The 18,391-nt window shown below is 47.1% G+C and overlaps 1 protein-coding gene across 2 annotated transcripts in view; it reads left to right on the top strand.

Moving 5' to 3' along the window:
- ABCA3 (ATP binding cassette subfamily A member 3) overlaps positions 1-18,391 on the top strand; it is a 74,100-nt gene that overhangs the window by 38,497 nt on the left and 17,212 nt on the right. For both annotated transcript variants that reach the window (XM_083711063.1, XM_083711064.1), the window contains exons 9-22: positions 527-700; positions 5,602-5,783; positions 6,717-6,863; positions 6,974-7,103; positions 7,705-7,859; positions 8,429-8,584; positions 9,071-9,281; positions 10,701-10,851; positions 11,262-11,360; positions 12,565-12,757; positions 13,855-14,158; positions 14,920-15,193; positions 16,559-16,763; positions 17,903-18,122. In XM_083711063.1, coding sequence (XP_083567189.1) covers positions 527-700; positions 5,602-5,783; positions 6,717-6,863; positions 6,974-7,103; positions 7,705-7,859; positions 8,429-8,584; positions 9,071-9,281; positions 10,701-10,851; positions 11,262-11,360; positions 12,565-12,757; positions 13,855-14,158; positions 14,920-15,193; positions 16,559-16,763; positions 17,903-18,122 — 2,601 coding nt within the window. The remainder of the gene's footprint in view (positions 1-526; positions 701-5,601; positions 5,784-6,716; positions 6,864-6,973; positions 7,104-7,704; positions 7,860-8,428; positions 8,585-9,070; positions 9,282-10,700; positions 10,852-11,261; positions 11,361-12,564; positions 12,758-13,854; positions 14,159-14,919; positions 15,194-16,558; positions 16,764-17,902; positions 18,123-18,391) is intronic.

Raw genomic sequence — 18,391 nt, 5'->3', positions numbered from 1 at the left:
GGAAGCTGTACGCCAGCTCCCTCGGCCAATAAAGCGAGATGAGCGCCACAACCCCAGAGTCGGTCACGACTGGACCTAATGGTCAGGGGTCCCTTTACCTTTACTTTATAAGTCTGGTGCAGGGGGTTGGAACCACATATAGGAGTAATGAACATGCTCAGTGTACACAGAATGCTGACTGACTGTTTGGGGGAAACAGGGAAGGAAAAGAAGACTGCAGTGGAGTGTCCAGGAAAAAGCCGTTATCTTGCTAGAGTCCTGAGCAGTAGCACTCCACGCTTCAAACCTTTTTTGCAGGTCCCCCTTCATATTGCATTTTTCTCCACAGTTTCTACCACAGTTTAAGGAGCCTAGGGAAAAAGGTGTCAGGACTGCATGACCCTCTTTTGCCCCTCCCTTCATACACTGGCTTTGATGCCACGAGTTGGGTTTCCACGACACAAAGAGTTCCTATTGAATTTGTTAGTGCACAGGAATCCTTGCCGTTATTTTCTCTGAATATTGTCTCTCTCGTTTGCATTCCCAGCAAACGTGGCGGCAGCTGCTGGGGGCTTCCTCTACTTCTTCTCCTACATTCCATACTTCTTCATCTCCCCACGCTACGACACGATGACACACAACCAGAAGCTTTCGTCGTGCCTCATTTCCAACGTCGCCATGGCTATGGGAGCGCAGTTGATTGGCATGTTCGAAGGGAAAGGTGAGTTGGCTAGGGTGCTTCTGGCCAGGCGAGAATCCCACCCTCTTGGCTGGCTGCCAGTTTTTGTGGATGCAAATCCTCCTTTGGCAAAAACCGTTGAGCTGCTTTTGCTCTTTGTGCACGTGCAGGAATGCACAGAGCCCATTGTTAAACTGTGAAACTCTGCCGCACAGGAGGCAATGTGGCTGCCAACTTAAAAAAAGATTGGGCTAGTTCATGGAGGATAAGACTATAGATGGCTACTAGCCATGATGGCAGTGCTCTGACAGTAGGCCTGGTCAGTATATCAATATATCACCCAGGATTGGTACAAGGAGTAGACCATGATGTCAGCTTCACTCAGTGGTATATTGCTGGTGAAACCACCACCACTTCCGAATCCCTCTGCTAGCTACAGTGGTACCTTGGGTTAAGAACTTAATTCATTCTGGAGGTCCGTTCTTAACCTGAAACTGTTCTTTACCTGAAGCACCACTTTAGCTAATGGGGCCTCCTTCTGCCGCTGTGCAATTTCTGTTCTCATCCTGAAGCAAAGTTCTTTACCCGAGGTACTATTTCTGGGTTAGCGGAGTCTGTAACCTGAAGCGTCTGTAACCCGAGGTACCCCTGTACTTCTTCCAGCGAGTGTTGCCATCACACTCTGCCCTCATACTGTGCAGGGGGAGAAAAAAAGCTTCATTGGCGAGGCACCGATAACAGCTTGTTCCTCTGCATCTTTTAACTGCTTGGCTGAGGAGTGTGTGGTTGCTGCTCCCCTCAGCTGAGCAGTTAAAGGATCCCCCAGTCCAGCACTGGTTCCTGCGCAAGCGGGGGTGGGGGAAGCACCAGGGATGACTCAGCTGGGGAAGGGGAGCCCCGCTGCTCTCCCTACTCATCCGTGAGCGGGGAGAGCACCGGGGATTACTGAGCTGGGGATTGGGAGCCCTCCCGTGCCCCCGGTGAGCTGTACAAACAAGCTGCCTTGTCCCAGCCCGCTAGGCACTGGGATGAACCCTCCTCAGCTCCCACGGTGAGAGCTGCAGCAAATTCTTTCCTTTTTTTCTTTTGAAAATCTTCAATAATTTTCACATAGACAAATATACATAACATATGGTACCAAAGACGATGCAAATGAATAAAAACAATAAAGTAAGGAAAGTTAGAAAAACAAACATAAGCAAATACAATATATTACACTTTCATAACAAATTAAAATATGTAACTTCCAATAATTCTCATTATACTACTTATGTTATCTGTATTCCTTGCACAGATTCACATTATTTTATTTTGTATATAGATATATAATCCACTATTACATTTTGAACAATTCTTGGTTATCAGTATCACTCTATTTCTGCAAGTTCGTACAGTACATTTTCAAGTATTCTTTATATATTTTCCATTCCCTAAATACCTTTTGGTTTGACATTCCTCTTAAGTTTTCCAGTCAGTTTTGCTAGTTGCTGAGGCCAATGCAGCTTGTTTTTGAACATTGCCAGACCGCGATGTTTGGTTGGTGATATACTGTGATGCTGAAAGGCTGATATCGGCCAGCCCTACTCCGCCATAGGCAATTATTCTGAATGCCAGTTGCTGGAAACCACAGGAAAGGAAAGTGCTCTTGTGCTCAGGTTCCCACAGACATCTGGTTGGCCGCTGCAAGAACAGAATGCTGGACTAGATGGGCCATTGGGCTGATCCATCAGGCTCTTCTTATATCTTTATGGCATGGCATGGGTTGCAGCAACCAGTGTGGTGTAGTGGTTAGAACGCTGGCCCAGGACCCTGGGAAACCGGGGTTCGAATCCCCACTAAGCTATGTAGCTCACTGGGTGTCCCCTTGGAGCAGTAATAATAATAATAATAATAATAATAATAATAATAATAATATCTTTATCTTTAACCTTGATCCTTGGAGGAAAGTTGGAATTTAATTGTATTAATGCAGATTGTACCATAACAGAATGGCAGGAAATGTTGATTGTTTGCTGCGTTGGTCGTGATTAGCTCCAAAAAGAGGGTGGTGAGATTAGTACTCTGTGAAAGAATGTATTCACCCACGGTGTGAATTGCCTAACTATCATCAGGAGACAGGCAGCCATAGGTTTGTCCTGGGCTGGGCTCTGTATCTGTTGCTGTATCTCTTGCAAGCAGGAGTCAGTGTGAGACCAACTCACATGACTTACCAGCTGGTTATTGAGCAACTGGTAAATGTTTGTTCAGCTGCAATACTCTTGTTGTTCCAGCTCTGGCTGGAATTAAAAGTGGGCTGAATATTTCTTCAATTTTTCTTTCTTTCTCCTGGAAAAAACCACAAACAAACAAAAGTGCAGCATATAATAATAATAATAATAATAATAATAATAATAATAATAGTAAAATTTTATTTATATCCTGCCCTCCCCAGCTGAAGCCGGGCTCAGAACGGCTAACAGCAGTAAAAATAACACAGTTTATATAAAATCATATTCAGTTAATTGAAATACATTCTAAAATCAATTCATTCTAAAATCAATTCAAAATCAAATTAATGGCAACCATTGGGCTAGAGTGGGCTAAAATATTTTTTATTTATAAGCGTATTCTGTGTACATTGTTGTTGTTGTTTAGTCATTTAGTCATGTCCGACTCTTTGTGACCCCATAGACCGGAGCACGCCAGGCACTTCTGTCTTCCACTGCCTCCCACAGTTTACTGCCTCACATGGTGCTCTGCAAAGAACAGGTTTGATAGGTATCTAGTCCAAGAGGTTTCCAGTCTAAAACACATACAGGGAAAGTACAGGGAGGAATAATGGAGACAGGGATAAACAGGGAAAGAAGTTTAGCTGGTGCAGCCATTTCCTCAAAACCATGGCCATCTGCTCAGCACCTGCTCTGGTCAGACCTCACCTGGAGTACTGTGTCCAGTTCGGGGCACCACAGTTCAAGAAGGACACTGACAAACTGGAACGTGTCCAGAGGAGGGCAACCAAAATGGACAAAGGCCTGGAAACGATGCCTTATGAGGAACGGCTAAGGGAGCTGGGCATGTTTAGCCTGGAGAAGAGGAGGTTAAGAGGTGATATGATAGCCATGTTCAAATATATAAAATGATGTTACATAGAGGAGGGAGAAAGGTTGTTTTCTGCTGCTCCAGAGAAGCGGACACGGAGCAATGGTTCCAAACTACAAGAAAGAAGATTCCACCTAAACATTAGGAAGAACTTCCTGACAGTAAGAGCTGTTTGACAGTGGAATTTGCTGCCAAGGAGTGTGGTGGAGTCTCCTTCTTTGGAGGTCTTTAAGCAGAGGCTTGACAACCATATGTCAGGAGTGCTCTGATGGTGTTTCCTGCTTGGCAGGGGGTTGGACTCGATGGCCCTTGTGGTCTCTTCCAACTCTATGATTCTATGATGTCGCAAGTGATGTCAGGTGTGGGGGCAGAGAGGAATGTGGCTTCCAGCGCACAGTCAGGAGCCTGTCAGCTGATAAACATGCCTTTTGGAATCGCCTGTGGCATTGTGGTGATTAAAGTGTAAGGCTAGGACCTGCAAGACCAGGGTTCAAATCCCCACCCACTCCCGCCAGCATGGTTGATGGTCAGGGCTGATGAGAGGTCACCATGTTGACTGCCCCTTGTCTGAACGATTCCTGGAAGAACTGTTTTTGAGAAGGGACTTGAAGTAAGTAAGGCGATGGCCTGGAGGCTCTCTCATAGGCAGATGTTGGAGTGTGAAGGATCAAGGGAGAGTCAATCAGGTCTGCAAGTATCCACCACAATCAGTGGCGGCTGGTGCCCATTGGGAGTGGCAGGGCAGAAGGCAAGGAGCTCAACAGCAGGTGGAGCCAGAGCCCATGGCAACTAATCCTAGCTTTGTCCCCATCTTCTCCTTAGCCACCCACCCTGTCTCAGATCCTTATCTGCAATAACCATGAAGTCTGTGCACTCTGTTTCCACGGTTGGAGGCAGAAATGCTGCGGAATACCATTTGCTGGAAACTGCAGGAGGGGAGAGGTCTCCTGTGCTTGAATCCTGCTTGCTGGTTTCCCACAAGCTTCTGTTTGGCCACTGTGAGAACAGGGTGCTGGACTAGATGGGTAATTGGCCTGATCCAGCAGGCTCTTTTCACATTCTTAGGTTCTTAATCCACCATCATACTGGACTACCTCATAAGATTGTTGTAAAGCTACCCAAGATAGTACATGCAATGTGGTTAGGACACTCAGAATCTTTTGTTATGTTGAAATATTTCTTGTATACTCCAAACTGGCTAGTAAATATCCTCCACAATAATGTAGCATTAAGTATTTCAAACAAAAACAACTTTGGGATCCCTAATTCGGGAGGAGAGGGTCAGAAGAAAGGGATGTCTTGTTCCCCACCCTGGCCCCTCGCATTTCAGGTCTCAGTAATGCATTAGCAGCCTGCTTTCACTTTGCGCTGTTGGATGCAAAACAGAACTTGGATGCTGAGACCACATAACACCACTCTTGAAAGACCTACATTAGCTCCCAGAACGTTTCCGAGCACAATTCAAAATGTTGGTCCTGACCTTTAAAGCCCTAAACTGCCTCAGTCCAGTATACCTGAAGGAGCATCTCCACCCCCATTGTTCTGCCCAGACCCTGAGGTCCAGCGTTGAGGGCCTTCTGGCGGTTCCCTCACTGCAAGAAGCCACGTTACAGGGAACCAGGCAGAGGGCCTTCTCGGTAGTGGCACCCGCCCTGTGGAAAACCCTCCCACCAGATGTCAAAGTGAACAACAACTACCAAACTTTTAGAAGACATCTGAAAGCAGCCATGTTTAGGAAAGCTTTTAATGTTTGATGCATTACTGTGTTTTAATATTTTGTTGGAAGCCGCCCAGAGTGTCTGGGGAAGCCCAACCAGATGGGCGGGGTATAAATAATAAATTATTATTATTATTCTGTTTTCCAGGCACTGGGGTGCAGTGGAGGGACCTTCTGAAACCAGTCAGCGTGGACGATAACTTCACTGTGGCTCACGTCCTAGGGATGCTACTCTTGGACTCGGTGCTGTATGGCTTGGTGGCCTGGTATGTGGAGGCCGTCTTCCCAGGAGAGTATGGCATCCCACAGCCCTGGTACTTCTTCTTGATGGTGAGTCCTGTGCTGCTCTCTCTCCCAATGACCAGCTGTTGTGTAGCCTAGCCTGTGCCAACCTGCTCCCTCCAGTTGATTTGGACGACAACTCGCAAGTGGTAATTGAAAACTTCTGGAGCTTAGTAACGGGGAAGAATCCAGTGCTCAAATTATGCTGTGACGATTCTCAGGAGCACAGAAAAAGAGCAAGTTGTGGAACTGAGAAATGGAACATTTGTGGTGGGGTTTGACGCTGTGAAGACACATGCAGAGAAACTTGGTTTGTCACCCAAACCTGGACACCTGGTTTTACTATCTCTGGACTAGCCATAAGCTGCCACCAAGCAAGGTCTCTTTTATGGTTTACAGCTCATGATTTGTCCAGAGAGCCAAACCATGATTCTGGGATTGAATGGCAGGCTAAACCAAACCAGCAGAGGAGTGACTGGAAGAGGAGCAAAGCAACTGTCGTCTCCTCTTCTAGGAAGTACACGGCCATGTTTATGCCGGGACTTGTTTTGACCCAGCGTGGCTTGTGAGCCAGGCCATTGTTTTAGGCCAGTGGCTTTCAACCAGTGTGCTGTGGCACCCTAGGGTGCCTTGAATGATGGTTGGGTGTGCTGTGGGCAACACTGGCCTCTGTCCGTCTTTCCTTCCCTCCCTCCTCTGATGCCCTCTTGCGTCTCTGCCTCCCAGAGACTTGCACAGCTGTTTGTTGCAGCAGCCCTGGTTATAAGCTCCCCAGGCAAATGGTGCCTCTGGGGCTGGCTAGGGGATGCTTCCCAGGCCTCTGTGGAGCAGTGTGAGGAAGCACCTTTCTTTGGGGTGGGTAGCTCAGTGAAGGGTGAATGTGGCCCTCAGACTGAAAAAGCTGTTCACCCCATCAATGAAATAATTGGCAAACTCCAATTCTTTGCAACAGTAAGAGCTTCCCTGTTTGTCTCTCCTTAGCCTTCATATTGGTGTGGGAGTCCTCAGACAGTGCTGGGAAAGGAGAAAGAAGAGGAGGAGGACCCAGAGAAGGCCCTGAAAAGCCAGTACATAGAAGAGGAGCCGTCGGACCTGGTTTCAGGGATCAAAATTAAGCACCTGTCCAAGGTGGGTTCTTCTGGGATGCCGCACCCTGAAAGCTGAGTTGTGCAACAGCAGCTTATGGAAAGAGCACCTGAATGCCTGTTTATGTATACATCTCACTTGGCTGTCCTCAGGTGTTCAAGATGGGGAACAAAACCAAGGAAGCCGTAAGGGACCTGACCCTGAACATGTATGAGGGGCAAATCACAGTGCTTCTGGGGCACAATGGTGCTGGGAAGACGACGACTTTGTCCATGCTCACAGGTGAGGTTGGGCTGTTGGGACTAGGCTGGAAGGGCTGTAGCACAGTGGTAGATTATCTGCTTTGCATGTGGAAGGTCCCAGGTTCAATCCCTATCATCTCCAGGTAGGACTGGGATAGATTACCTGCCTGAAACCCTAGACAGCGGCTGCCAGTCAGTGTAGATAATACTGAACTAGAGGGACCAAAAGGTCTGACTCAGCATAAGACAGCTTCCTAGGCGCCTATGATCATCATCATCATCACCATGCTGAGCCTGAATAATGAGTCAAGGCTATATTTACAAAAACGCATCTATTAGGAGCAAGTGTGCATAAAAAGGAGCATATTAATGAAGATAGAGAAATGCGCTATATTTGCTTACAAAATGTGGGAATTCACAACCCCTACCTGATAATAGGTTACAGCAATTAACAGGGTTTGAAATGGTTGAGATTCAGTTTATGTACCACACAGGCAGCAAACTGGGATTGGATACACCCAAGAGAGAGTTGTGGACAGTCTTGGCAGGGATACTATAAAATGCCTTTTAAACCTTCTTGGACTTTAGGGGATCCATCTAATCTAATGGCCGCTAATCTGAAGGCTGTTTCTTTTCCCCAGGACTGTATCCTCCAACAAGTGGCCAAGCATACATCAATGGCTATGAGATCTCCCAGGACATGAATCTGATCCGAAAAAGTCTTGGCCTCTGCCCTCAGCACGACGTCCTCTTTGACCAAATGACAGTGGAAGAGCACCTGTACTTCTACGCTGGGGTAATCTCGGATAAATATTGCGAGGCTTCTTTTAATCCTTTGTTACATAGCATGGTGTAACTCTTCAGGAGATAACCTACATTAAATGAATGGTGTATATTCTCACTTAGAACACCGGCAATCACAATCTTCTGTAAAAGCAAAGGCCATACAAACACCAAGCTTATCTCTCAGGCTGGAGGGAGATGCAGATGATGGATGCACATTTCTTGGGCTTGTGAATGCACACATGAGCTTTTCCTATGTGCAGCATTGATGCACCTTCAGGTCGATGCCACAATGTGGACAAAGTGCAATAGGACTCTGGGGTCAGCAGTTGTCAACAGGGACTAGAAACCTGTTTGGGTTTTTTTTAACCTTTTTGTCTAACTGGGGATTAGGAATCTCTGGTCCTCCAGATGCTGTTTGACTCCAACTCCCATCAGCCTCAGCCAGCATGACCAATAGCTAGGGATGGGTCACACATTCCCCAACCCTGATTTAAATGAAAGCAGCAGCAGCAGCAGCATCAAAAAAAATTTTTTTGTCATCCCATGTGCTAACTCTTTTTCCATTCTATTTCCTCTCAGTTGAAAGGTTTTCCTGCAGAGAAATGTCTAGAGGAGATTACCCGCATCCTGCACATCCTCAGCCTACAGGAGAAACGCTTCTCTCTGTCTAAAGCATTGTCTGGGGGGATGAAACGGAAGCTCTCCATTGGCATCGCACTCATTGGAGACTCCAAAGTGAGTCTTGAGAGTCCTCTATTTTCTTTCTTCGTTATTCTTTCTGCCACCCCATTTGCTTCCATTTCCCCCTGCCACTGCATGAAATTAGGCCTCAGGCTGCCCCCCACTTCTCTAACTATTGCGTCACACTGTCTATCCTCTGTATTCCAGGTACCGTATTTCTCGCTCTATAAGACGCACCTAGTTTTTAGAGGAGGAAAACAAGAAAAAAAATATTCTGAATCAAATGTTGTTGAAGAGGTTTGCGCGGCTACCCCTGAAGCCAGAACAGCAAGAGGGATTGCTACGCAGCTCTCCCTCTTCTGGCTTCAGCGATAGCTGTGCAGCCTGCATTTGCTCCATAAGACGCACACACATTTCCCCTTACTTTTTAGGAGGGAAACAGTGCGCCTTATAGAGCGAAAAATACGGTATGTGCCCTTCATATCTTACGCCAGCTGTGTTTCACCTTGCACTGAGGCCTCTTCCCTCTGCACTGTCTAGGTGGTGATGCTAGACGAGCCAACCTCAGGCATGGATCCAGTTTCCCGCCGGGCCACCTGGGAGCTTTTGCAGCAGCAACGGAGCACTCGCACCATCCTGCTCACCACACACTTCATGGACGAAGCAGATCTGCTGGGCGACCGCATTGCAATTATGGCGAAGGGGGAGCTCCAGTGCTGTGGGTCTTCGCTCTTTCTCAAGCATAAATACGGTAAGGAGAATCCCCCTTGTGCCAGCACCTGACTTGAAGAAGCCCACAAAGACATAAGGACCTTGCAGTGGGTGGCATTCCCCTTTGGTAACATTCACAGAATTATTTCATTCTGTATGAGACTTGGAAGGGGAAGAGCCTAGTGACCTGTATGGGAGAGGGGCTTTAAATGTGGGTGCCCTCACCAATGCTGTGTATATATTCTTCATTAATTTTTTTTTAAAAACCTGTCAGGCACCTGGCAATTTCAGCGTAGCAATTGTTATTGCAGGGCAGCCTGTTGGTATGTAGTTTGAACACCCCTGAATGCTTCTTGGGGACTGGGTGGAGTTCAGTGATAGATCATCTGCTTTGTTTGCAGAAGGTCCCATGTTCAAGCATGAGACTCTTAATCTCAGGACTGTGGGTTCCAGCCTCAGGCTGAGCAAAAGATTCCTGCATTGCAGGGGGTTGAACTAGATGACCCCTGGGGTCCCTTCCACCTTTGTATTTCTATGATCTAATCCCCAGCATCTGCAAGCAGGGAAAGATCCTTGGTCTCAGACACTGGATTGCCAGGCAGTACTATTAAACCGTGCTGTGCTAGATAGACCAACAGTCTGGTGCATTCAGACATGGGAAATATTTCGTTCATTTTCCTGATTATAACGCTAGCACTTCTGCCTTGTTTAGGGAAGGTGTGTTTTTTTTAATGACTGATGTTTTAATGTATTTTTAATCTCCTGTTGGAAGCCAGCCAGAGTGGCTGGGGAAACCCAGCCAGATGGGTGGGGTATAAGTAATAAATTATTATTATTATTATTATTATTATTATTATTATTATTATTATTATTAAATATTTTCAATGTCACTTTCACACTGCAGTGCCTGTTGTGGGACTGTGGCTTTTTTACTGATATACTGACATGTCACACTAAATTAAATTCACACCAAGTGGATGTGCAGTGACATAAGAACCAACATAATTGGACAATAGTGTTCCTCCCCAACCCTTTCCTCATATACCTGCTTTTGTTTCCCCATGATTCCCCCCATGAAAAGGGCAGGAAAGAATTGTATGTCAATACGCTTTTTATTTTTGTTTTTTAGTAGTTTTCCTGATGAACAAACACAGAGAATTAAAAATAGTATGCAAATATCCTCCCCCAAATTTCACCACTTTAGTGATTTTAGGGGTTAAGGGGCACAGACAGTTTTTTAATGGAATCAAAGAACAAAGAAATCACTGCATTCCATTAGATTTCCAGAAGTGGTTTTACATCACATTAAAGCTCCAACATAATGCGGGAATTAACAGTTAGGTAAAATGTCAGGGAAGTGGAACAAAATAAATGCAACCTCAGCATGAGGCAGCTTTCTATGTGCACACAAAAATCTCTTCTCTTCTCCTGCACCCCCCCCCCATCTGTTCCCTTTCAGGTGCAGGATACCACATGGTGATGGTGAAGGAGCCATGCTGCAACCTTGGCGAAATCTCCCGTCTCATCTATCACTATGTGCCCAACGCCACCCTGGAGAGCAACGCTGGGGCGGAGCTGTCCTTCATCCTTCCCAAAGAGAGTACGCACAGGTAGTGTCACCCTCTGCAACAACTGAAGATGGCTTGCCAGGTCGTCATCGGTGTGGGAGCTTTGTCTGTTGTGAAACTGCAGTTCCGGGGCTCTCTCTAGCATTTGCAAATTTGGGGCATGTGTCTAAGCCAGTGAGAGCTCACTTTCTCTAGGCGAAGACTTCACCCTTCAAGGATCACGTGCCAAGAATGGGTGTGGCCAAATTGTGAAATTGGACTGGCAAGAACTGCCTTGCACATTGCTTTCCCAGCAGCTGGTAAACTCTTACGTGCATTGAAAGTGCATGGAAAGCACATTCCCCACTCCCCAGGCCAAAGGGGTAGGAAGCACTTCCTCTGTGTAATATAGGGAATGTTAGGAATACGCTTTGAATGCTGAAGTTCTTTCCTGTTTCCTGCTGCTTTTCCAGGTTTGAGGCTCTGTTCACGGAGTTGGAGTTACGCCGGGAAGAGCTGGGCATCGCCAGTTATGGAGCCTCAGTCACCACTATGGAGGAAGTTTTTCTCAGGTAGGGCATTGGGGAAACTAGCAAGGAAGGTAAACGTGCTCTTTCAGCAGGAGTAAGTGTGAGTTCCCGGGACGCAGGTGGCGCTGTGGGTTAAAGCCTCAGCGCCTAGGACTTGCCGATCGAAAGGTCGGCGGTTCGAATCCCTGCGGCGGGGTGCGCTCCCGCTGCTCGGTCCCAGCGCCTGCCAACCTAGCAGTTCGAAAGCACCTCCGGGTGCAAGTAGATAAATAGGGACCGCTTACCAGCGGGAAGGTAAACGGCGTCTCCGTGTGCGGCTCTGGCTCGCCAGAGCAGCGATGTCACGCTGGCCACGTGACCCGGAAGTGTCTCCGGACAGCGCTGGCCCCTGGCCTCTTGAGTGAGATGGGCGCACAACCCCAGAGTCTGTCAAGACTGGCCCGTATGGGCAGGGGTACCTTTACCTTTACCTTTTAAGTGTGAGTTAAAACTTGCACTTGGATTTAATTTATTTCTGGATTGGATTTAATTTATTTCTGAAATAAGATTCGGATGTATATTGAGGGGGAGGGGATCTGAGATTAACAGTGCAGTTCTATTAACAGTGCAGTTTGGAAGAAATCCCCATTGAGTTCATTGGGGCTCAAGTAAACAAAATGATGAAATGATTTGGCAAAACAAAATTTGGCAGTGGTGGGAATAATTTCACAAAAACATTTCTCCTCAAATTATGGGTCAATGCCATGAACCTCTGGTCAAATCCCTGTTTCTCTGCAGTCTGAACAACCTGCGCTCCCTTCTCCCTCTGCATCAGATGAGCAACCCACATGCACTGCCACCTTTTGGTGCAATTTGGGGGGGAAAGCACAGAGAAGGAGGGACAGTGGCTTCATGATTGGCATCACAGCTGATCGATCAGCATCATGCACAGCCATGCTTTGAAAAGAGGGAGGGTTGTTCTATGATTGAAGCAAGGGGCAACCAATCAGACCTGCCCAATGCATACTCTGCTTACACTGTGAAAGCCCATTTCTGCTTCAACCAGAAATGGGTCCAGAACATTGTGCATGACTCAGAAATGTGGCAAGTGAGCTTCCAGAAGAGGCTCATTGCTAAAACTTGTATACAGGTATGACGCTGAGGTTGTTGGAAGCTAACCTCTGGGGTGACTTAATTTTTAAAAACCCACAAACTCCACCTAATGCCGATGGCATTCGCTTACATGGATTCACTCTCTTCCTTTAAGAGTTGGCAAGCTGGTTGATTCCAGCATGGACATCCAAGCCATCCAGCTGCCAGCTTTGCAGTACCAGCATGAACGGCGATCCAACGACTGGGCCATGGACGACTCCAGCAGCCTGAGTGGGATGACTGACATGACGGATGACAGCGGGGCTCTGATCACGGAAGATTGCTCCAACATCAAGCTGAACACGGGGGTGAGCTCTGATTGGTTGCTCCGGTGCCATGGGGACCCGCCTTGTGAACATAGCAATTGATTAATCATGGGTGTTGACAAAAATGGAACTCACCATACTGCATGGCTTGAATGAGTAGTACCCCGAATGTGGCCATGCCTTAGTTCTGAGGATTTTTGTTTCCAGCCCCTTTCCTAATTATTCCTAAAGTTGAATCCAGCCTCTACCATTGGCCAGAGCACCAAGGACACTGGAGTCTTCAGCCTCCTGGGAAGATTATCATTGTTTCTAGGATAACTGCTTGATTTTATATTTGACTAAAATTCTCACCCATGGTTCTTCACATGCTCAAACTGCTTTTGCAAATAGAGTAGTACCTCCGGTTACATAACCTTCTGGTTATGTAAACTTCAGGATGAGAAAGCGGCAAACCCGGAAGTATTTGACCGGGTTTCGCCGCATGCGCAGAAGCAGTCCTCAGGTTGCGGAAACCTCGGGATCCGACCGGACCTCCGCAACTGGAGGTACCATTGTATATGACCTAAATGAATGTTCATTACTGCTGCATACGTATACAAAGCCAGACAAATTCAGCGTGGGTGATTTTGTCAAGCACTCATAATAATATTGCTTATTGATGGCTAGTGTGAAATTTCTTGGAAGTGTTAGGCGCAACTGTGTACTTAAACATATCCAAGAATGGCGTTGTAGTTTTAAAAACACATCACTAATTTTTTTTTAAAAAAACATATTAAATGAAAAGGGGGAATGCTTCAATTTTTATCAATAATTGCTAATGCATATTTTATGTAAACCCCTCAAAGGTTTTTACATTGAAGCAGTATACAAACAAAATACAGGTGGTGTCCATTGGATGTGTGATTGCTGATGTGCAGGTCCTTTGGACCCAGAAGAAGGCAGAACAAGGACAGAGCGGGGTGTGTTTATATACGCTCCACCGACAAATGTGGGGGCTAGGAATGGACCCCTCACAGGGAATGGTCACCGCCTGCATATAAATAATAACAGCAACAATGCCCTGTTAATATCAAAGTTTATCTAATTTTCCAAGGGGACCCACTTTATCAGTATCCTTAGCCTGCTCTTTGTCTTCATAGTTCTACCTCTGCTGCCAGCAGTTCTATGCCATGTTTATGAAGAGGGCTGTCTACAGTTGGCGCAACTGGAAGATGGTGGCAGCGCAGTTCCTGGTGCCTCTGATCTTCACTGCCTTCGCCCTGATTGTGGCCAAGACCTTTCCAGGCCCACGAGACTCTTCCCTGCTCAAGATGACCTTAAATCCATACGGACAGACTACAGTGCCCTTTTCTGTCTCCCAAGAATCCACCCTGGCCCAGAGACTAGGAGAGCAGTATAAGGATATTGTGGACTCTCAGCACCAAGGGCCACTGGAGGTAGTGGGTGAGTAGCCGAACCAAGGCAGAGAACAGATATTTAGTCTGTTTTAAGGCCTTTCAGCAAGAAGAGATGCTCCAAATCTTCTGGGTTTGCAGGATAACAAATAGGAGCTTCTGCCGAAATGCTTGCTGTGGCTCAGCAGCTGGGATATGGCAAAATGCTCATGGGCATTGGAAGTACCTGAGGGAGAAGGCCCAGTCACAGAATGTGCAATATCAAAGTAGATGCTGGAAGGGGAGGGAGAGAACAATAGTGACTGGTGTGTGCCTGCCTTGGTGCATTTGGCAGATAGGGAGACTGGGGAGCAAGGGATTAGGGTGGAAGGTTGTGGGGAAGAAGTCTCACATGGAGTGTGGAGTAAGGGAGCAAAAAGAGGAGGAAGATAGACTTCCATGTAAAGTTAAACACCCAACCAACGTTGGGGCTGCTGGAGTCTTAAAAACAAGATGCTGTCAGCAAACACCAAGCTTCAGTAGGCTGTTCATGTACATTATTTATAGATATTCTGCTTTACTTGAGGCTTCAGATCATGCCAAAATTTGGCCTAGTTTCCAGATTCTGGCACATGTCGGTTTCCTGGAAATCCCCGTTTCTGTTCCAACAGCATGTTTCTAGACCTCAGGGTTGCAGAGAAAGCCTTCCTCCACTAAACACCTGTAGCAATATCTCCTAATGGCCCATCTCATCTCCTAATGGCCCATCTCAAATGGCATCTGATTGGCCAACTTAGGAGGCCTGCTGCATTGACGAAAGTGTTGTTGCAGGTGACCTGCAGGAATACCTGATTTCTCGAGCAGCTGAAGAAGGGGGAGCCTTCAACGAGCGCTATATTGCGGCCGCTTCCTTCGAAGAAACCGGGGATCTCGTGAAGGTGACGGCTCTCTTCAACAACCAGGCATTCCACTCGTCTGCCGCAGCCCTTCTCCTGGTTGACAATGCCCTGCTGAAGCTGCTGGTTGACCCCAATGCTTCCATCTCTGTGGCTAACTACCCACAGCCCCGCAACACAACAGAGACCGCGAAGGACCAGCTCATGGAGTGAGTTGATTCTTCCTCTCTTTTGAACAACGATAAATTCACTCTTTATTTAATTCCTTTATATACTGTGTTGCCTTTCCTCCAAAAAGCTGAAAGTGGTGTGCATAGTCCTCTCGCCTCTCTTTTTAGCCTTACAACAACCCTCTGAGGGTTGCCACTTAGAGAGCAGCTCTCCTGCGACTCTATTCCATTTCCCTCCCAGCAGTCAGCCACCATTCCATGCCCACGGAGCATACTCAGTGTTTTTGGGGAGTTCCCTTTCCCCCTTCTCCTAAAATTTCCCCCGTACAAACCTCAGGATTCTTGAGTCTGTCACTACCACTCTCTCTTACACATGGCGTTTGCAGTTCTGTTGGCTATGCAAGGCCTGGCACCTGAAGAGCTGACTTTCCTGATATTAGCAAAAATAGTGAAGGATGGCTGTCTTTCTTAAAATTATTACTTTGTACTTTATTAATTTGGGACACGGGTGGCGCTGTGGGTTAAGCCACAGAGCCTAGGACCTGCCAATCAAAAGCTTGGTGGTTCGAATCCCCGCGACGGGGTGAGCTCCCGTTGCTCAGTCTCAGCTCCTGCCAACCTAGCAGTTCAAAAGCACGTCAAAGTGCAAGTAGATAAATAGGTACCACTCCAGCGGAAAGGTAAACAGTGTTTCCGTGTGCTGCTCTGGTTCGCCAGAAGCAGCTTAGTCATGCTGGCCACATGACCCGGAAGCTGTACGCCAGCTCCCTTGGCCAATAAAGCGAGATGAGCGCCACAACCCCAGAGTCATCCACGACTGAACCTAATGTTCAGGGGCCCCTTTACCTTTACCTTTACTGTATTAATTGTGTTTTGTTTTTAAATTGTTTTGTGAACTGCTTTGGGTGCCTTTATGCTGAAATAGCAGGATAGAAATGTTCTTCCAGAGGGTCCTTTTAAGGATGGGAAAGGGGATTGCCCCCACCCCCAGTAGGGCTTATTCCAGTCTTCCCCTGCTTGGTGCCCTCTGGATGACTCCCAAATCATCCCTGCTGGTTGGGGGTGATGGGAGTTGGAGTCCTGATGGCGTCCAATGGTTGGTGGAATCTGGCTTTATCCCTTTCTCATCCCTGCTGCTCCCTGCACACCTGTCTTTTCCGCTTGGATTGGGAAGATGGAGAAAGTGCAAGTGTCACCCCTTCATGAGCTAGACTTGGTCCAGGGCCTGCCAGTTGCTCACCCTGTTGCGCTGAAGTTCCTAGGATATACTTGTTCTACATTATAAAACCCCTGATTGGAACTTTTCTTGCTCTTGCTTGCCTTAAGCCTTTTGGGTAGGTGGGCTGCTCCTTTAAATAAACATCCCTGGTCCTGCTCACCTTGCTGTCTTTAATGTCCCATCAGAGGCCAGACGGGTTTCGCCATTGCAATCAACTTGCTCTATGGAATGGCCTCGTTGTCCAGCACCTTCGCTCTCCTGCTCGTCAGCGAGAGGGCCATCAAGGCCAAGCACGTCCAGTTTGTCAGCGGAGTCTATGTCGTCAATTTCTGGCTCTCGGCCCTCCTGTGGGACCTCATCAACTACCTCACGCCCTGTGTGCTCATGCTGGTAAGTCAGCTCAGCTGCAGTCCCCAGGAAGTTCTTTGCCGGTGGTTTGGCAAAAATGTACCAGGAGATGTATGCTGAAAGAATCTAGCAGAGGGGCAGGGATGGGACATCCTAATCAGGCACATAAGCAAACTGGCTCAGTGGTAGAAATCCACTTTGCATGCAGAAGGTCCCAGGTTTGATCCCCAGAATCTTCACATAGGGCTAGGGGAGACTCCCCATCTGGAATACTGGACAGCCACTGGCATTCAGCGTAGGCCAGGGTTTCCCAAACTTGGTTCTTCAGCTACTTTTGGACTACATCTCCCATCATCCCTAGCTAGCAGGACCAGTGTAGTCCAAAAACATCTGGAGACCCAAGTTTGGGAAACCCTGGTGTAGGCAATACTGAACTTGATGGACCCAATGGTCTGACTCAATCTAAGACAACTTCCTGTGCTCCTAATTTCTAGATTTGTGTGGGGAAGAGCATTATAATCAGTGCAAACCAGTAAAACATAAATTCAAACACTCTGATTTGTTTATGTTTATTAGATTAAGTAAATCAATGACTGATGACCAATCACTAAAAACTGAATCAAAAACTCATTTACTTAGCAGTTGGATAGAATACTGCCTGGATGTATTCCCCTCCCCCTCCAAGAATCCTAGAGATCATTCCCCCCCCCCCAATGAAAGCTGAACATTCAAGCAAAGGAACGCTGACTGTTCCTAAGAGGTGTAAATTCATACGCCTCCTCCTGCTGCTGCTCTTGTAGCCATGGTGCTCATATCAGTCCCAAACCAGGCCAGTGACAGACATTTTGCATCCAGAAAATCCAACACTCAGTTTCAGGCATCTGCAGTTCCAGGGCTGGGCTGGATGACCTTCAGGATCCCTTCAAACTGCCTGGTTGCATGATCTTTAGTTAAAAGAATCAGGAATGGGAAAGCCCTATTCCTGACAGGGATGAATGGATCAAACCCTTTTCTAGTTCATCTCAGTCTTGTATGTGCTCATTCTTCTGCAATTAACCCCCCCCCCCAAAAAAAACTACATAACCGAAATAATGTTTAAATAGTATGAATTTCTCCCCCTAAAATGTGTATTTTCGTGTACATTTTACCCCCCCCCTTCATTGGTTGATCCCTCCCTCCAGGTGATATTCCAAGCCTTTGACGTGAAAGCCTTCACCCAGGACAACCACCTTGTTGATGTGATGCAGATCTTCCTCCTTTACGGCTGGGCCACTATCCCCCTCATGTATCTGCTCAGCTTCTTCTTCTCTGTGGCTTCCACAGCCTACACACGCCTCACCATCTTCAACATCTTCTCAGGGACAGCCACCTTCCTGGCAGTCACTATCATGAGCATCCAAGGTAAGGGATCGGGGACCCCCATTCCTGTTGCGGATCGCGTTTCCAAGTCTCAACAATATCCTTGGGCACACAAAGAGTGATTCCAGTCAGTGCTGTTTCCAGGGCATGGCACTCTAACCTGGAAGAGGCAGGAACACTCCATTCATCCTTTCTATGACAATTTGTGCTAATAATGCTATTGGGCTAGTCATATGCGAGCCTTTCCCCCCAATGCTGTTTGTGTCTGAGAAAGTTTTGGGGCGGTCATACTGCTTCATTCCCAATCAGTT

Source organism: Podarcis gaigeae, assembly GCF_964106915.1.
Source record: "Podarcis gaigeae genome assembly, chromosome: 14".
NCBI lineage: Eukaryota > Metazoa > Chordata > Lepidosauria > Squamata > Lacertidae > Podarcis > Podarcis gaigeae.
Note: the sequence above shows the minus strand (reverse complement) of the source record. Positions and strands in the feature narration are given on the sequence as shown.